General features: G+C 34.3%; 2 protein-coding genes across 2 annotated transcripts in view; one reads left to right on the forward strand and one right to left on the reverse strand.

Annotated features, from left to right (window-relative positions):
• The window catches only part of LOC127839947 (ZZ-type zinc finger-containing protein 3-like), a 432,333-nt gene that overhangs the window by 239,812 nt on the left and 171,995 nt on the right, over nt 1-20,526 (reverse strand). The window lies entirely within an intron of this gene.
• On the forward strand, nt 1,946-19,527 carry LOC127837956 (multiple epidermal growth factor-like domains protein 10). Its single transcript, XM_052365431.1, has 17 exons — nt 1,946-2,095; nt 4,025-4,246; nt 6,517-6,720; nt 7,633-7,767; nt 8,340-8,477; nt 9,727-9,864; nt 10,042-10,179; nt 10,400-10,537; nt 10,737-10,874; nt 11,295-11,432; nt 12,142-12,279; nt 12,701-12,838; nt 13,544-13,681; nt 15,090-15,224; nt 16,302-16,428; nt 17,345-17,457; nt 17,759-19,527. The coding sequence occupies exons 1-16, from the start codon at nt 2,029-2,031 to the stop codon at nt 17,454-17,456; spliced, it is 2,244 nt and encodes a 747-aa protein (XP_052221391.1). The 5' UTR covers nt 1,946-2,028; the 3' UTR covers nt 17,457; nt 17,759-19,527.

A 20,526-nucleotide genomic window follows, 5' to 3' on the forward strand; every position in this document is an offset into this window, starting at 1 on the left:
TTCAATGTCATTGTCAATGTCTGATTGAGGTAAAAGATAAATCAAGACTGGCTAGCTTTGTTTTTTTACAAGGGTGCAAAATAAGACTTTTATGCTCAAAAGCATGCGAGTTAACTTAAAAAAAAATGTGAATTTTGTTCAAAACTCGCATACTTACGCAATTGGATATTAGCAAATTGTCTTTTGACGAGTTTTATTCGTCCGTTTAAATGCACATTCGCTATATCATGATCTATTATTTCACCATGTTGAACATAACTTAATTAGTCTGTGGATCTCATTTATTGTCATCAATATTTTATCTGACAATATATTCCCCACAAAATCCAGTGTGTGATAGACAATTCATTTGCTAATTGATGTATGACTTAACCGTTTTCGCTATAGCCTTTAAGCTCAACTCAGCAAACAATGCTGATGGCGAGCTTCTAGTATATCGTGCTGTCCGTCGTCCGTCGTCCGTCGTCTGTTAGTTCGTGCGGATCGTGCTTTACCTTTTCTGCTTACGATTTCTCCTCCTAGCCAGATTTTAATGAAACTTCAATAAACGAACGAGACCAAGAGGTGTAATATTTGGCGTATAACATGATATTTTAACCATGAAGTAGCAAAGACTGCAGTAAGGCAATTAAAATGTAACAAAATAATTGTGTTTTTTTCAATGTTAGTTGTGCAATACGTATTGCAACGCATTTACATGTGTCAGTTTTATTAATAGCGTTGTAGGGTCGCGATCATGAGTACGTTAAATAGCCTTTTACTTGCAGATTTCAAAATCACCATGCCCAAGAAGATCTGTATTTCTTGAAATAATCAATGTATCTCCCTTATAAATTTTAAAATTAAATATGATGTGAGACATACATCGTGTAATTACATCAGTAAACGAATCCAGCCAAGGATACTGTGTTTTATAATTCTGTAATTCAGCCTCGGTTTGGGATAAAAGGAAAGGATTTCGGTATCATAAAAGCATGCTCTTTTTGATTCTGCATTGGTATTTTGAATTTAACTAAATATATTGCAAACACAATCAAACCAACATTTAGTGCGTCGTGGCTGTTCCGTGATCTGGTTATCAGTGTTTAAACGGGTTCTGGCGAGTACCACTGTCTGAATATATGATATATCTTGGATATCAGTCAGGAATTTTACAGATCCATTAATATCTTCCATGCGATGTGGTTTTGAGCTTTTGTCGTTTTTGCGCTTTTGTTTATCTTTGGATGCTCGCATATCCAACCTTACAGGATTTAGGCCAAAGGGACTGTCAACCACGAATGACGAAAAAAGAAAAGTTCTAAAATACCGTTGTTTTCACAATTGTTAGTTTATATTGATTACAATATCACGACTTATACATTACATTACTTGAATAGAAGTCATATTTTCAGTATATTTGGTAAAAAAAATTCGCGATGTGATATCGAAAGTACATCGCGAAAATAGGTGACATAACGATATACACACTATAAATAACGCAAGTAGATAGATCATTTTATATATAAAATATATACAATTCACTACGCATGCACAAATTGCATTCCTGGGTTTACCACGTGACGATGATGATCAATCTACTGGCGTTATTGATAGTTAACTGGTAGTTACCTGGTAGACATACCCAGTAAAATTTATAACCAAATATACTCAAAATATGAAAACTTAACAACTTTTTTTCAAATAATGTAATATACCAGTCGTGATATTTTAATCAATATAAACTAATAAATGTAAAAAACACGGTATTTTACAACTTTTCTTTTCTTCGTCGTCGTGGTTGACAGTCCCTTTAACATCTTTGTGAAGATGCAAGGGTATAATTGTAGGCAAAGTTCAGTGCTTTGATTATCATACAGGAGGTAACAAGGAAGATTTCTATACGATCAAGATACTAAATTCAAATAGTGAAGTAAATTCATAGGTAAATAAGGAAGTCCTCGAAATCGCTCAAACTGAACAGGACGCGCCTGTATTATATTTATTTAAACGATATTAGTTGGGGCTTAAGCAGTAGTAAATGCTATTATGTCGAAACAAAAAATTCTTGCTTTGTTTATAGTTGGATATTTATTGGAAATAACCACTGCTGCAGGTAACTGTATCATCATGCGAAGTAGTAGAAGTATTAGTATTAGTATTAGTAGTAGTAGTAGTATTAGTATTAGTAGTAGTTGTTGTATTAGTAGTAGTATTATTAGTAGTATTAGTAGTAGTAGTATTAGTAGTATAAGTAATAGTAGTAGTAATAGTAGTAGTAGTAGTAGTAGTAGTAGTAGTAGTAGTAGTAGTAGTAGTAGTAGAAGTAGTAGTAGTAGTAGTAGTAGTATAGTAGTAGTAGTAGTAGTAGTAGTAGTAGTAGTAGTAGTAGTAGTAGTAGTAGTAGTAGTAGTAGTAGTAGTAGTAGTAGTAGTAGTAGTAGTAGAGTAGTAGTAGTAGTAGTAGTAGTAGTAGTAGTAGTAGTACTAGTAGTAGTAGTAGTAGTAGTAGTAGTAGTAGTAGTAGTAGTAGTAGTAGTAGTAGTAGTAGTAGTAGTAGTAGTAGTAGTAGTAGTAGTAGTAGTAGTAGTAGTAGTAGTAGTAGTAGTAGTAGTAGTAGTAGTAGTAGTAGTAGTAGTAGTAGTAGTAGTAGTAGTAGTAGTAGTAGTAGTAGTAGTAGTAGTAGTAGTAGTAGTAGTAGTAGTAGTAGTAGTAGTAGTAGTAGTAGTAGTAGTAGTAGTTTTATAGGCGATGAAAGTGTAAAGCAATTGAATCATTCAAGTATTATATTCGTCAGTGTAGAATGAGCATTACTTTAGTGACAATACAAGATAATTATTTGTAATTTCATTTAGGTCCAATATTCTAATGTTAATCTTATAATGAAGTTAAGATTTACCTGAGATAAAGCAAGTCATAATTGAAATTGTGTCATCACAAAATAATGAAATTAATAATTTGTGTAGCCCAAGGCTCGAATTTGCATTTTATATCAAACTATCCGAATATCAAACACAAAGACACGATCTCTTTAATGATGTTAAGACGGCTCTAGATTTCGGTCAAGTTAGTAAGTAGTAAGTGGTACGGAAAGTCCATCGCTTTTGCAAAACACTTAGCAGTCCAGACGATACTTAATCAGATATACTGTATGAATACCCCACTTTACGCAAATCGTTTTTTTATTATTATATTAAAAACACACACACACCATATATCACAAACAACCAAAGCAAAAACCTAAAAATAATAGCATAACTTGTAAAATATATTTGGCATTATTACTGCTGTACGATATACCTTTGTTCTTACGCATGCATATATTTACATTGTATGGTATATATTTAATATAAAATGAATAACGCACATAGATAAAATTTGATTTACAATCGCATGCTAGCGCTAGCCAGTTTCCTCAATAACAATTAGTTTTATTCTAAAGATCAGTATAATATATATATATATATATATATATATATATATATATATATATATATATATATATATATATATATAAATTATAGTTAACAGACAAACTGCGCATTTATATGTCTTAAATAAGTTCGGGAAAATCGGGTTTTCCCGAATATACATAACACAAATATACTTTTACACGAACTTAAACATTAAGATAAACAATGAACAATAACATTGTTACAATACACTGATATTAAGTATTAATCGGGGGCGTCGGCTTCTCTTTAACGTAAGGGAGGTAAGCTGCCAGCAGATATTTTTTTCTCAATAAAACTAGTGTAATAGCTCATGACAAAAAAGTATTTCTCCGTAGATTTACAAGTGATTGTGCAGAAATAGCATTACGTATCTACAAATTCAGATCTTCAACACATGATAACATCACTCCGTTTATAGTGTGCGAACAATGTTAAACGAGACATTTGTAGCAAAAACATATGCTTTTTAAGGCAACGACATATTTACAATATAACACAATATTACTCTGGCAATAACGATGTGCGATAGACATATGCTTAATTAAATAACAGTTATCTTTGTATGATCAGAATTGTTTGTTTATACCTCAGAACCCATCCAGATCCTTAATTCACACATCGCGGTGACATCAAAGGGGGTTCCATTCAGGAACTTGACTGCTGATGAGGTCATCGATGGTAGAGTGAATGACAAAGGCGATGCTACCTATTGTGGATGTTGCGCAGCTCTCGAAAGACCGGCATGGGTGCAACTGACACTGGACATGACTTATCTCGTGGAAAAGATTCTAGTTCTAGGGCGTACAGATGGAGGTGCGTATCGATACGCTTAATCAATACAAAAACATTTAGGTTTAGTGATGTTAATATTACAGATTAACATCATTAGTCTTAAACTAACAAACCCGTTCGCCGTTTAGAAATCCGCTACATATATTTATTTTTGTATTTCCTCAAAGGAAGATATTTACATAAATTATTTACAATAATAAAACAGGTATTATTACTTGTGCAAGCATACAATAATGCTTATAATAAATAAATGTAAACATGAGGAAGAAATACATATAAGAAGAACATCATTGAACTGTCCATATGTTTTAAATATTGTAATTAAATGATAAATCCGAAAAGTGCATTCATGTTAAAATCAAACAATGTTGTTCCCTTACACTAACTATGCAGCAGCAACGGTTTGAAATAGGAATACTAAAACTAGTATGTAACTGGATACATTTATCAGTCTTATCGATAGTTTAATGCCTCAGTTATATCAATATTAACAAAGCGTCCATCCATAACAATTTCAGCAACATAACGGTTTTATTGTCACTGTTGATTACAATCGGTTAATAAATATAATCGGATACGACCGTTTAGACTCCCAAAACAACTTTCGGAGCGCTTTTTAAGAATTACAGAAACAAATGCAACGCACACTTTATATTAGTCTAGCAGTACTTGTATAGAGAACACTTCTTTACTCTGATGTTATTAAGTAGTGTCATAAAGATCGAAGGCTTGGATTTTAACTTGCTATATCCAACATCGGTGAGAATTTCTTTGATGATATCAAATGTTACAAAAGATTGTGACTCTGAAGTCACCACACTTTAGATATATCTTTAAAATGCGTAATCCACGATCTTTTTCTTCGATGGAATGAATCCCGAGTGTATTAAGACATTTATAGAGATTGTACTAATATTTCAAAATCAGGAACTAAACCTGCACTTTGTCCGAACTCTTGAAGCAATTAAGTGTTCCTTTACTTGACACTAAGGTACACATATGTTTACCTGGCCCATGAACTTTAACTTTTAATCATCGTTGCAATTAAAGTTTTTTTGAAGTGCACAGGCAGAAATATGTTGATGTACATGTATTGAATCCATGCATAAATCTATGCGCGGCTTATAGTTTTACGAAAGCGTAAATAGTGAAGTTAATGTATTGTTCACATTCATATCAGGCTTTGGGCAGAACGGCTGATATATATAATTATCGTCATTTATGTGTTGGCATTTAAAGTATATGTTGCTATACTCTAGTTGCAGTATGTTGGCTGTTTGAATTGACGACTTATATAAATAATGCCCTTTTTTAATAATTGAAACGAATATTAAGAATTTGTATATTTTTTTTTTTTGCAAAATGCCTCAACATCCATGTCCCCTGTAACTTTCGGAGCACACAATTCGTTTGCTTAATAGACATATGCTATTTCAACATTTCATTCGCACGCTTTTAGCCTATCAAGTATGCGAGGTAACGGACCGGTGATCCTCTTACACACGGGCGAGAACACTTATGTACGGAAAACAATTATTGGTATTTGACACGATTTGTGTTTGCTGTTAACATGGCTGAGATTAATTGGCGTATTGCTGTCAACATTATTTCTATAAGGTCAATAGTTAATGGATATAGCTTGTAAAACAGTCACATCAGGCTGGTCGAGCATCACTCTTACCATAAGTAAATCGAAGCCGAGTGTTATCGTGCGAACTAATGACATTATCGGAGCCTTTTAATTTAAAAAGGCTCAACCTCTCACTGCGTAACAGTAGGGTAATTTACAGTTTTAATAAGCTGGACGTTCATAAATTGAATTAATCAAGAATTACATTGATCGCCCTTCTTTTTGTTCCAACAATTCTTTGCTTTGATTACTTCCACTACTTTCCTGTTGCCTGGACTACATCCGCTTCTCAGCATGTGTGTGGACTTACAGGACATTGGCAGGGCTAGAGTGATTGTGCCATGCAAAAAATATTCGTGCGTAATATCAGTTGGCCAACTAGCTTTTCCACGTTTAACAGTGTATGCATGAGTGTACTATATCATTAGGTTACTTGCCATTAAAACATCCAATGTTAGATTGTGTATCTATTTCCAGCCAAAACAATTACTTATCCGTGTTTAATGGATACTTTTGAACGATGGTATTTTATAATGATATGAGCATGAAGTTATTTTGGTTATATCAAGGAACAGATATTTATTTAAACAACTTATTATTATCTAATAAAGTCGAGATAACCTTCATATACACCGTAGACGTATGTATAATATTTTTGTAGCATTTGTTCAGTTTGACAACATCACATTGTTACTGGGAAGACAGGACCAATCACTTCAGAACGAAAAGTTCACTTTCAAAAACCATTTGTATGCGGAGACGGTACTGGCTCCTCCACGGGGAGTATATGCTGTAGGAGTTTCGGGCAGTGTGTCATCAACTACATATATGACTATATGCGAGATTAGGATATACCGACAAGCAGGTAAAATACTATCAATTATTGAACATTTTTATTTTGCTTTCTTTCAATAACAGAAATGTTTGTGGATTTACGTTACGTCAAGATCAGTGGGGGGGATTTTTTCATCGTTGATACCGACTTGCAAAGAAGTGATATAATCCCGAAACAATTGCAGTGCAAAGCTATCTTTTTCTTAAATCTGGTTATATAATAAGATTACCTATATTTATTTTATTAAGATATTTGTCTTAAATCGCGCTCAATTTGTGAATTCACGGGTATCATGGATCCATTTGCTTATTGGGCTTTTATATCGCCTTTAAGAATGTGCTAGTTTAAAAGGTCTCCTTTATAATATAACAATTTTTGTCTTGTCAAATTTTTAATAAACTAGTATGCATATGACAAATTTCTATACTCTACGGTTTAGCTGTGTGTTATATGCTTCCAACAATACATTAAATAATTTGAATACACAATCACATAGTCCGGCTATTTTTGACAGTTGCTGCATATGTCACAATAGAATTTAATATAATGGTGTTCTTAGTTATAGCTACTATCACCATGTTCAAGTTTTTAAAATAACAATCATTCCTCAGCGCAATTCAAACCCTGGTCGTTCGTTAAACATCCGGTGTACTTCGCTTAAACAAACTACTCGGCACCCCAGTTGCACATTAAGTGCGTAAGTGCTTGGGTGTTTTATAATATATTATGATATATTTCACGTAACTAAATTGGCTTTCCAGTACAGTTGACCATTGAAGAATACTACCGCTAGAGTAAGCGTCTAGAAATAGCAACGTGCCATTATGTTTGTAAATAGAGCTAAGAGTTTGTGCATTCAGTGCCTAAACATCGGACTAGTTAAGCTATAAAAATAGCTTTTTCTCAGCACTGAACATATTTAAAAATGCTTCTTTTTTCCAGATTGTGTAGACGGAACGTACAGTGCAAACTGTTCCAAAGAGTGCCATTGTCTTTCGGGTTCCTGCGAAAGTGTCACGGGCATATGTATGAATGCGGTATGTCAAGACGGCTGGAGAGGATTTGCCTGTAATGAAAGTAAGAATAATTGTATCATAAGAACGATTGCGACCGATTAACACTAATTGAGTACGCTTGACTCTTGAAATGTATTGCAGTTTTATGGAATTTTCGGTGAGTTGAGCGATTGAAATCAGTTCACCAATGATCAGTTTACTAAAAATAAAATAATGCCCAATATGTCATAATTGTTTTCGCAGATGTTATAACAAGCTATACGAATCGTTTTAAGACTGCGGCGACAAGCGGAGTCTTTAATACTGCTATCAAAACATTTATAGAATTCCACATGTTAATTACCTAGTGATCTCCCTTGTTTCACTGTCTTAAATATTACTATCCAGTGAGAGAAATTAACACAACGTGAATCAGAACTATCAACATGATGAATTGAAAGTTCATCAGAAATAATATCTTAAAAACTGTTCATGAATAAATTACCTGTATTTTCAATTTTAATGAAGAACCAGTTTCTGTGAAAGTGTCCTTATATCTTGTCTTGCTGTAAAACTAAAGTTATAGCAAGCCGCAGTCTTAAAGCATTCAACGCTTTGATTTTGTTTAGCCGAATCGACATTTTATGATTACAGCTTGCAACCCTGGCACTTTTGGTGTTAACTGCTCCTCTATATGTCATTGTTACGACAATGAAACATGCCATCGTATTAATGGTACCTGTCCCTTAAACCAATGTGCAGCTGGATGGACGCATGACAACTGTAGCGTAGGTATGTAACAACATGCGGCCTCTTATCTAATTGACTCGATGAATTACTATTTGTAAACGTGTATAGTCAAGCATATTAAAGATTTCTTGTGAATATGTTTTAACCATTTATTATTATGTTTTTTATTTGAGAAAATGTCAAAGTATTGTTGGTGTAATATGCAAAAATTAATATAAAACATGTGTTTGACTTTTTAGGGAGCGATTAAGATGAAATAATATATAGCAATTCAAATGTTCTGTAAAAGTCGTGTTTAACGCGCGATCAATATTACAACGAAAACTTTTTCTTTTTTTTTTGGGGGGGGGGGGGGGTCACCTCCTTTCTCAATATCATGCTTTCACAAGTCGTAAATTAGTGTCTTTAATACAAAATAAGTTTATAATTGCATTTCGCATCGTAGTTAAGTAAGTCGGTCGACAATAACAGTGTTAACCTTAATTGAGCAGACATTAATATTACAATAATATGTTACAGCTTGTAATCCAGGCATGTTTGGTTTAAACTGTGTCTTTCCCTGTCATTTCCCACAAAGGAAAAAATGTGGCAATGTTCTGGCCGCTGCCCCGACGGTATATGTGCGTCTGGTTGGAAAAAACATAGCTGTAGTTTTGTTGGGATCACAATTAGCGATATGTCCTTGCTTTATGGGTGTTGTTGGTGTTTACAATAGTATGTAGTGCGAGTAAATAGTTTTCTTATGAGTGAAAAAATCATATATGAATTAGTTTTACATTGATTTACAGTGGATAAACCTTTAAAACGCTCACTCAATATTATTATGTTTGACCATTGTACTACAACCAAGACATGTTTTTCTTACGAAATCCCCCCCTCATTTTTTGCTTCTATTTAAAGTTCAGGGTAACCACTATCAACAGCAATGGCTTAAGTGCTAATTATATTTCTTAACAAAATATTTTAAAGCCTGCAATCAAGGGCTCTTTGGTGAGAACTGCTCCTATGCATGCAATTGTATCAACGGTTCAACTTGTGACCATGTTTTGGGCCACTGTCCTGGTAATCAATGTGAACCTGGATGGACTAAAAGTAACTGCAGCGTTGGTAAGATTCTTATTGACGATTGATGCCAGCTGAACTAAGGCATTTATTAGCATGTGTAAGAGAGAAGGCCGTTAAAGTTTATTGTTCGGGTAAATAATGAATGCAAATATACTTGTTCATATACAATTATTGTCATTGTATCTACTCATCTAATGTAATAATATCTTTGGTTCGACTATCACAGCGTGCGATCCAGACATGTTTGGTAAGAACTGCTCCTCCCGTTGTCATTGCCTGCTCGGAGCAAGTTGTGACCAAAGTTCTGGTCACTGTCCGGGTAACCTATGTGCACCTGGGTGGACTAGAAGCAACTGTAGCGTCGGTTAGATTTGCTAGTGACACTTTATGGCAGCTAGATGGTTAATTATGTAGTCTGTAATGATGTGTATGCATGAAAGCGGCGATATATTATAATGTGGAATGCATTGCAAAACTTTTTGGACATGCATATAACATATTACATTTGCTTTAAATATTATTTTTTGTTCGAATATCAAAGCCTGTGATCATGGCATTTTCGGTAACAACTGCTCCTACCCATGTCATTGCCTATATGGAGAAAGATGTGACCATGTTTCTGGCCACTGTCCTATTGACCAATGTGCGCCTGGATGGACTCTTCGCAACTGTAGCGCTGGTAAGATATAAAAAATTGGTAATTGAATATGAAGTGTTTAATGCTTATTATGCATGCACAAATCTCACTAATTATATCAAATTTGTCTTACAAGTATACCCCAGAACGGTATATTACATGTATTATTGACACACTACTACGTTTACTAATACTTTTGGTTACCAATGATACTCACTTTACTTCAATTACAATTATTCTGTATCTTTTCTCCTTTCAAAAGAATGCGGTCGAGGCATGTTTGGTATAAACTGCTCCTCCCAGTGTAATTGTCTACCCGGAGTAAGCTGTGATCACATCTCTGGCCACTGCTCAGATGATCAATGTGCCCCTGGCTGGAGTAATAGTAATTGTAGCGTTGGTAAGATCTAACTTTTTGAGAGCTGAAAGCTAAACGTTATATTGTATCGTGGCTACGGTGTTAATTATGTTGCACGAAAAACATGTATTATAACATACAAACAAACTTCGTACTGTTTTCGAGACATGATTTAAGATAAACCCAGTTAACTATTACTGTATAACTACTAATATTACTTCCTCTTGTTTCTCCTTTACAGCATGCGATCAAGGGTTATTTGGTTTGAACTGCTCCTCAGAGTGTCATTGCCTACATGGTGCCAACTGTAACCATGTCTCCGGTAACTGCTCCGATGAGCTATGTGAGCCTGGGTGGACCAATAGTAACTGTAGCGTTGGTAAGATTTAAAGCAAGATTCATCCTAGCACGATGCCTAACTCATTCAAATGGTGTTTGTATAATTTCAAATGTTATCTTAAATAAAGCAAAAAAACATGTATAGAATTCGATATGTCAATTACCAAGGGATCCGCTCTCTTTCACTGTCTTCAATATAACTTCTATCCAGGGAGAGAAATAAACACAACGCAATCAGAACCGTTGAAGTTCAACTAGACAAATGAAAAGTTTATCAGAAATAATTTTAACAACTTTGCATTTATAAATTACCTGTATTTCATAATTTATAAAGGACCATTTTTCTTTCAAACTTCCTTATATCTTGTCTTGATGTAAAACTAAAGTTGAAGCAAGTCGCAGTTTTCCAGGGTTCAATGCTTTGATTTTGTATAGCTTAATGGGCATTTCATGATTACAGCCTGCAACCCTGGTACTTTTGGTGCCAACTGCTCCTATATATGTCATTGTTTCAACAATGAAATATGCCATCATATTGATGGTACCTGTCCCGTCAACCAATGTGCAGCTGGATGGACGCATGACAACTGTAGCGTAGGTATGTAACTACATGCGTTTTTTTAAATCTTATTGACTCGCTCAAATATCTTTTAAGACTAGTTAAGTAAAAAATATTGAAGGTTAAATGTGAATATTTATGCACTATTTATTAGAAAGATTTATATTTCAGCAAATGTCGGAGTTATGTTTGTGTGATATGTAAAAACAAGTAAAATAAGCGTGTTCGACTTTTTAGCGAGCGAATTAGATAAACTTAAAATAAGGAATATTAAAGGTTTCTGTTAAAGTCGTGTTTAATGCGAGATCAATATAACAACGATAACTTTTTTTTGTGTTTTCGTCGTTTCTCAATATCATGTTTTCACAAATCAGAAAATAGTGTCTATACTTCAACAGTTTGCAATTGTATTTCGCATCGTAGTTAAGATATGTCGGGTAGACATTTACAGTTTTAACCTTAATTTAGAATATATTAATAATAAGATAATATTTTACAGCTTGTGATCCAGGCATGTTCTGTATGTTCATAGTTACTGTAGCGTTGGTAAGAATTCATTTTTTGAAAGCTGACAGCTAAACGTTATATTTTAACGTTGCTACGGTCTTTATAAAATTGCATGAAAAACCTGTATAGTAGTAACAGAGAAGCATCAATCTTACTGTTTTCGAGACATGATTTCTGATTAACCTAGTTAACTACTACTGTATAGCTACTAATAGTACTTCCTCTTGTTTCTCCTTTACAGCGTGCGATGAAGGTTTATTTGGTTTGAACTGCTCGTCAGAGTGTCATTGCCTACACGGCAGCAACTGTAACCATGTCTCCGGTAACTGCTCCGATGAGCTATGTGAGCCTGGGTGGACCAATAGTAACTGTAGCGTTGGTAAGACTTAAAGCAAGATTCATCCTATCACGATGCTTAACTCATTCAAATGGTGTTCGCATAATTTCAAATGTTAACTTATATAAAGCAAAAAGACATGTATAGAATTCGATATGTCAATTACCAAGGGATCCGGTCTGTTTCACTGTCTTCAATATAACTTCTATCCAGGGAGAGAAATAAACACAACCCAAATCAGAACCGTTGAAGTTCAACTAGACAAATGAAAAGTTTATCAGAAATAATTTTAACAACTTTGAATTTATAAATTACCTGTATTTCATAATTTATAAAGGACCATTTTTCTTTAAAACTTCCTTATATCTTGTCTTGATGTAATACTAAAGTTGAAGCAAGTCGCAGTTTTTCAGGATTCAAGGCTTTGATTTTGTATAGCTTAATGGACATTTCATGATTACAGCCTGCAACCCTAGCACTTTTGGTGCTAACTGCTCCTATATATGTCATTGTTACAACAATGAAATATGCCATCATATTGATGGTACCTGTCCCGTTAACCAATGTGCAGCTGGATGGACGAATGACAACTGTAGCGTAGGTATGTGACAACATGCGGTTTTTCATCTTATTGGCTCGATGAAGTACCTTTTAAGACTAGTTAAGTCAGAAATATTGAAGGTTAAATGTGAATATTTATGCACTATTTATTAGAAAGATTTATATTTCAGCGAATGTCGGAGTTATGTTTGTGTGATATGCAAAAACAAGTAAAATAAGCGTATTCGACTTTTTAGCGAGCGAATAAGATAAACTTAAAATAAGGAATATTAAAGGTTTCTGTTAAAGTCGTGTTTAATGCGAGATCAATATAACGACGATAACTTTTTTGTGTTTTCGTCATTTCTCAATATCATGTTTTCACAAATCGGAAAATAGTGTCTATACTTCAACAGTTTGCAATTGTATTTCCCATCGTAGTTAAGTTATGTCGGGTAGACATTTACAGTTTTAACCTTAATTTAGAATATATTTATTATAAGATAATTTTTTACAGCTTGTGATCCAGGCATGTTCTGTATGTTCATAGTAACTGTAGCGTTGGTAAGAGTTCAATTTTTGAAAGCTGACAGCTAAACGTTATATTTTAACGTTGCTACGGTCTTTCTAAAATTGCATGAAAAACCTGTATAGTAGTAACAGAGAAGCATCAATCTTACTGTTTTCGAGACATGATTTCTGATTAACCTAGTTAACTACTACTGTATAGCTACTAATAGTACTTCCTCTTGTTTCTCCTTTACAGCGTGCGATAAAGGTTTATTTGGTTTGAACTGCTCGTCAGAGTGTCATTGCCTACACGGCACCAACTGTAACCATGTCTCGGGCAAGTGTTCCGGTGAGAAATGTGAGCCTGGGTGGACTTACAGTAACTGTAGCGTTGGTAAGATTAAACACATTTATACTCATTCATATGGTGTTCGTATTATTTTAAATGTTATCTTTTGTAAAGAAAACCTCAAAAGTCACTTTCATGCAAATTTACAGAATACATGCATAATAAATTATCACAGGTATGTGTTTACTGCGGTTAGATTTCATAGCGATGCGTGTGCTAGATCAGCTTTCAGAGAATGAGATCTTGATCTGTGTCGTAAATTGCATATGAGCATGTCATTGTTATGTTGCTATATTCCGGTCAATGTCCGAATGGGGATTGTGTCCCTTTTGGACACGTTTTAACTTCAGCTTGGGTAGGTTAACATACATTTGAATAATGCAATCAACAGTTTTGCTGTAATTACTTATTTTGAAATGAACACTAACCTGATTGTAAGTTTGATTTAATTAAGTTAGCCTTGGAATTCCCAAAAATGCATGTTTATGATGTTGCAGTCTGTTTAAATATAATGTATTTTGGATTTCGCAGATATAAATGAGCCCGTAAACGTAACGAAAAATCTTTGTTTCTCTGAGATTTGTTTAAGCCCATTATTATACCCCTTCACTTCAAAGAAAAAATAATGATTTGGTGAAACATCTTTTGCATATACAGTTCATTAAGGGCACGTGCAGTCATTGCTATTGCGTCCACATTATAAAGTTATAGCACTTAGTTAATTTTAATTTTGAAATTGTAAAATTGTGTTGTTTAAACAGCTGGCTGCTTTTGCTTAATTAGTTATCATATTTGTTTTTGATCTAGTTGTTTCGTTATTATATCTGTTTTTCTGTCTGTCTTACAGTCAGTTCTTTGCCACATGTTTCCGCATAAATACTCATTCACTTTTCAACACAGTGTGTGTTTTTTTATTTTTTTCTTCAGATTGGTAGTTGTTTATGTGCGATTTTATGGTTAAAAAAAACCACATAAATTATGCTCCCTTTTTCCATTTAGAAACTCTGTTATATGATGCTTAGTAAAGAATGAATCTAGATATTATTTGAAATATTTACATCTCTGAAAATAAAAGCTCGACCAAGGTTTATTCGATATGTAACATTGTATAATCGTACAATTTATCATAAAATTATTTAACTTCAGTAAAACAAATACTCTGGAAACCTTAAGCGTCATGCATTTTATATAGACTTGTACAGCAGATACCTTACCAATCTTGTCCTTCTGAAAACTTTTCTCCACAAGGTTACATATATTGGTGTGTAATAATATACTGTGCTGCATGCCCCGTTAGGTCAAAACATGCCCCGAAATTAAATGTTACAACAATATAACGACCTGCGGCGTCGAGGGATTATCCTTAGTCCTGTGACAACCCATTGTGTGCAGCAAAAAAATGTGTTATCGCATACTACTTTCAAATTATATTCCTTTTATTGTTGTAACACAGCCTGTACACCCGGCTTCTACGGACAAAGATGCTCTACGGACTGTCACTGTGACAAGTGTCATCCCGTCAATGGATCGTGCGTAGGGGCTCTTCAATGTCACGATGGGTTTAGGATGGAAAATGGTTTCTGTACACGTAAGCATGTATATCGTTTAGTTTTTACTTTGAATGCCCCAACTTAATTAAAAAGTACGTAATTGCTACAAATATTACTTCCCGAATACAACTCACAACTTTTCAGTATCTTTTGCTGCATCTTTACAGAATGTTCTCAAGGGTTGTTTGGTTTGAACTGCTTCTTAAATTGCCCGATGATTTAAATCAATTACAGCTACTACTACTACTACTACTTCTACTTCTACTACTACTACTACTACTACTACTACTTCTACTACTACTACTACTACTACTACTACTACTACTACTACTACTACTACTACTACTACTACTACTACTACTACTACTACTACTACTACTACTACTACTACTACTACTACTACTACTACTGCTACTACTACTACTACTACTACTACTACTACTACTACTACTACTACTACTACTACTACTACTACTACTACTACTACTACTACTACTACTACTACTACTACTACTACTACTACTACTACTACTACTACTACTACGACTACTACTACTACTACTACTACTACTTCTACTACTTCTACATTTCTACTACTACTACTACTACTACTACTACTACTACCACTACCACCGCCACCGCAACTACTGCAGCAACCGCCGCCACCACCACTAACACTGCAAGCACCGAAACCACCACCGAAACCACCACCACTAACGCCATCACCACGACCCCCACCACCACGACCACCACCACCACCACCACCACCACCATCACCACCACCACCACCACCACCACCACCACCACCACCACCACCACCACCACCACCACCACCACCACCACCACCACCACCACCACCACCACCACCACCACCACCACCACCACCACCACCACCACCACCACCACCACCAACACACCACCACCACCACCACCACCACCACCACCACCACCACCACCACCACCACCACCACCACCACCACCACCATAAAATGCGATCTGAATAGTATCAATTTATTTATGTACAAATCCAAATTAATATTAGTGTACTTCTTCATAATCTCTCTATGATTTATTCCTTATGACGAACATGTTAAGATCCTGTATGTGTGTTGCAGCTTTTAGCCCAGAGTGTCATACTGATAAGCATTATAACGCCTTATTAGCTGTGTCTTCGGTCCTTGGAGTTGTTGTAGCGGCTGTAATAGTATTAAGTGTGCTGATCATCAGATGGAAACATTGCCAGTAAGTAAACGCAAATTAATTATTGTGAGTTATGTGAATAAAGCAACCAAATACATGCAATAATGTTGCGATTACACAAATCAATCAGTTTCATTTGTGAAATGCAATTGTATTGATAAGGAGTGTTCATATACAAATACCTACTGTTTTTTTTTATAATTTAAACAGTGTAATATATACATGTATAACGGTCTTGTTTTCGTAAGCAGAACTTCATTTAGAATGTGCCGAAAGAATAAAAATAATTGCTTTTAAGTAGTAAAAAGATATGAACACTGAACATTTAAATAACAAACGAATTTGTATTCTGCAGACGCGTTTCAAATATCAGAAAATGTTGACAATGTTAAACAAATATATAATTTATTGTAAGTTATCTATCATATCTTAGTATAAACCGCTTAACAATATAACCATATGCGTACGTATCTCCCCGTGGTACTTATCTATCAGGCTTGATCTAATTAATGTATATGATGTTTCTATCGTTTGCTTTCGTGACTAATTTGCATTGCAAAGCGTGACTTTTTTCTTTGAACTTCGCGTTTGGCTAAAATGCGCCTTTACTGGACATGGGTCTAGAAATCGGTGCATGCAAATTCATGTAGTTTATACTGAACTGTATTATCGACCATGTAATTGCTTATCTTTACATTTATAATAGAAATACACACATTGTTCAGGTTGCATATCATTTCTCTCCAATAAGCATTTCTCTCCAATAAGCGAATGTGTGTACACTTGTATGTTAATTGTCAAAAACGCAAATCGTATGAATAATATCATGCCCTGTCGAGTATGACATTGCAGAGCAATCGATATACACACACACTTTTTTATGTCAAAAATACGTTTTCCATGCTTAAAGTCATGTTAAATATCAAAGAGCTTATGACAGATGCCCTTAATCTTAAAGATTTGTTGGAGAAACTCGTGCTAACAGAACGTCGTCTTGTCACAAAATGTACGACGACTTGGCACCAATTTCAACGAACCCTAACTTCTATGACTACCTGCAAATGTCATGAAGTGAGTATAACACCTTTGTCTTTGAACACTGTGCTTTCTTGTATTAAATTCTCATACATAAATATGTATATTAAGAACTCCAAAGTGATTAACATACCAATCAAATGGGTACCTTCCTTTTTAAAAAATGTGTGTGATTTATAAGTATATTTTTTAAGTAATGTAATAATCTTTGCTATACCAATAGAACAAAACAACGTGAAGCGAGAAAATGTAATTATATTATATTGTAGTATTTACATAATGTTACTTTATTGAAATTAATTGTACATTTAATAAATTAAATAACTTTATATACAAGCAAAGAGGAACAACACTATTTTACACCTACATACAAAGTGGACAGTGCACAAAGAATAGAAAAAAGTATAATTAGCACAAGGCGAAGAAGACAACACGGTTTACCTTGGCACCTGACGAACATACACAGTAAATAAAGAACAATTGATACCCATGTGGAAAAAAATAACATTTCAATGCGTACATTTGGAAATAGATTATCAGTCCCCGCATGACAGAAACATAGACAAACGATGGCAAAACAGCCACAAAACAATGAGTCAAGTGTAATGAGAATATATTTATTCACGTTTGCGTTCAAAATTCCACTAAACATGTTCTCTTGCTCTATAAATGTATCGATCATCAAGGTTACTGTACCTATCTGACTTTATAAATGTTGAATCACTATGGTATAATCAAACGACATGTACTAGTGTACTTATTTAACAATACAAAATCTAGCACAACTTTATTATAACGAACTTGTATCACGTTTGATGTATATTGCAGCATCGGCTTATTAAGTTCACACGTATTGTTACATACGTGGCATCTACAGAAACATTTATTTGTGTACACTTCTTATTATCCACTTAATAAAGAAAATAATTTACAACATAAACAGTAACTAATCAATTTATATCTAATAACATGTGATTATAATTTAAATACCATGTTAGTACAAGTGTATTGTTATAAAAGAGTGTCAATAACATGTTTGTATCGATGTGTGTATATGGAACGAGTTAATGCAGGTAATTGTGTGTGATCATATGGTGTGTACATATTCATATTCTATATTCACAAGTTTACCATAAGTACATTTTTGGCGTTATCTATCAGGCTATGTTCTTAGAAATATCGATCAATATTGTTTGAGACGAAAATTGTTGACATAATGTCATCAACAAGTGCGCCTTATTAGCGCTCATAGTTATATAGGTGTAATGACATTATGTTATTTGTCATATCGAATACTTTTTTTCAATTTATTCAAAATAATATGTTATACAAATTTGAATATTATGTCTCAAAATACTTCTGTTTGCTATATACATTTACATTGACCAATATCCTGACATTAAACTAATCAAACCAATCAAAATAATTGCTGACCGAACTCAGTATCAATTGTTTGTCAAGTGCTTGTCCCTTGAGCAGTATCAATTGTTTGTCAAGTGCTTGTCCCTTGAGCCATGCATAATGATAAAAAGCATGGAAGCATTCATTATTTCTTAAATGATTGTTTATGCATTATAGTTTTGTTGATTCATGTTCGTTAATTGTAGTTTCATCGAGTTATTATTACTAATTAGTTTTCATTACCTGTGTCAATGCTTACCAGGCTCCCTTTGGGGGTAAATAATGTTGTTAGGTTTTTAAGATATTTACTATGTTATCAAGTATTGCTAATTTGTGCAAATCATTAAGTGTTTGCTTAAATATATAAAGCGGTTGAAGAATTCATAACACATAATAATTCTGAATAAATACATGCATTCTTAATCATTAATATAAGCATAATGCGTATTACTACTAGAGGCAATACATATAATTCATGCAACGAAATCTTAGATCAATTTGATTTTCTTAATTTGTAAATACTTAAGACGTAATTTCTATGCAACATATGAAGTATTGTTTGATTTTTTTGAAAACAAATACAAACTATTTTTTGTTTAAAAGACGATCTGAACGCTATATTCCAATATGCAATTCTACACTTTTTGTCGATGTATGTCATCTTATCATTGTTTCATGTGCATATTATTACCGTTTGTGTGTGTATATCAGGTCTTGTATGAGTGTGCTTGTACGTGTTTGAGCTCCTGCATGACACTTAAGGACTTCAATGTGTATGAACATTATCGAGTGAGCTAAGTGAGGTTGTCCTTCGAATTTCTTGTGCAAATGCTCGTTGTTTTCTATAGCTATTCATTAATACCCGTTATTTATCACATGTCTACATACAAAAATCAATATTTTCATTTTACATAAAATAAATAACTTAGGCGAGTGATTTAGGGTCATCTCGGCGCTCTTATATCATGTCTTCGTTAGGTGTACTGTGATATAGGGTCATCTCGGCCCTCTTATATCATGTCTTCGTTAGGAGTACAGTGATAAAGGGTCATCTCGGCCCTCTTATATCATGTCTTTGTTAGGTTTACAGTGATTAAGGGTCATATCGGCCCTCTTATATCATGTCTTCGTTAGGTGATATCATGTCTTTGTTAGGTGTACAGTGATATAGGGTCATCTCGTCCCTCTTTTATCACGTATTCGTTTGGCGCACACGAAATATATGGACAGTGCTCTGTGAAAAACGGGTTGAATGCATGTGCGCAAGGTGTTGTCCCAGATAAGCCTGTGCCGTCCGCACAGGCGAATCTGGGACAACACTTTCTGCTTTTATGATATATCTCGTTTGAAGAAAATCACGTCTTGGCAAAAATCAAGTTTAGGCGGAAATTGTCGTTCTGGATTAGCCTGTGCGGACTCTACAGGCTAATCTGGTACGGCACATTACGCACGTGCATTAAACCCCCTTTTCTCAGAGCACAGCCCATATGTAAAATTAAAAAAAACATAGCGAATCAGATGCCTCTGTAATGCAATCGATTTTATTGCTCTCGCAAGATATTTACTTACCTATCTGTTAACACGTTCAGGGTGTCATTATATAGCAATGGAATGCGAAAACGTTTTTGTAACATTTTAATCAATATCTGACGCCATATACACCCAGGCCATAATCTGAACAAACTTGGGAAAGGACCACTGTAC

This window comes from Dreissena polymorpha, chromosome 7 (genome assembly GCF_020536995.1).
Source record: "Dreissena polymorpha isolate Duluth1 chromosome 7, UMN_Dpol_1.0, whole genome shotgun sequence".
NCBI classification, from domain to species: Eukaryota; Metazoa; Mollusca; class Bivalvia; order Myida; family Dreissenidae; genus Dreissena; species Dreissena polymorpha.

Bases quoted from the DNA above. Each gene is read 5' to 3' on its own strand.
- LOC127837956 (XM_052365431.1), top strand. From the start codon at position 2,029: ATGTCGAAACAAAAAATTCTTGCTTTGTTTATAGTTGGATATTTATTG. The intron at 7,768-8,339 runs GTAAGAATAATT...TTATGATTACAG, and splicing joins AGGATTTGCCTGTAATGAAA to CTTGCAACCCTGGCACTTTT. The intron at 10,875-11,294 runs GTAAGATTTAAA...TCATGATTACAG, and splicing joins CAATAGTAACTGTAGCGTTG to CCTGCAACCCTGGTACTTTT.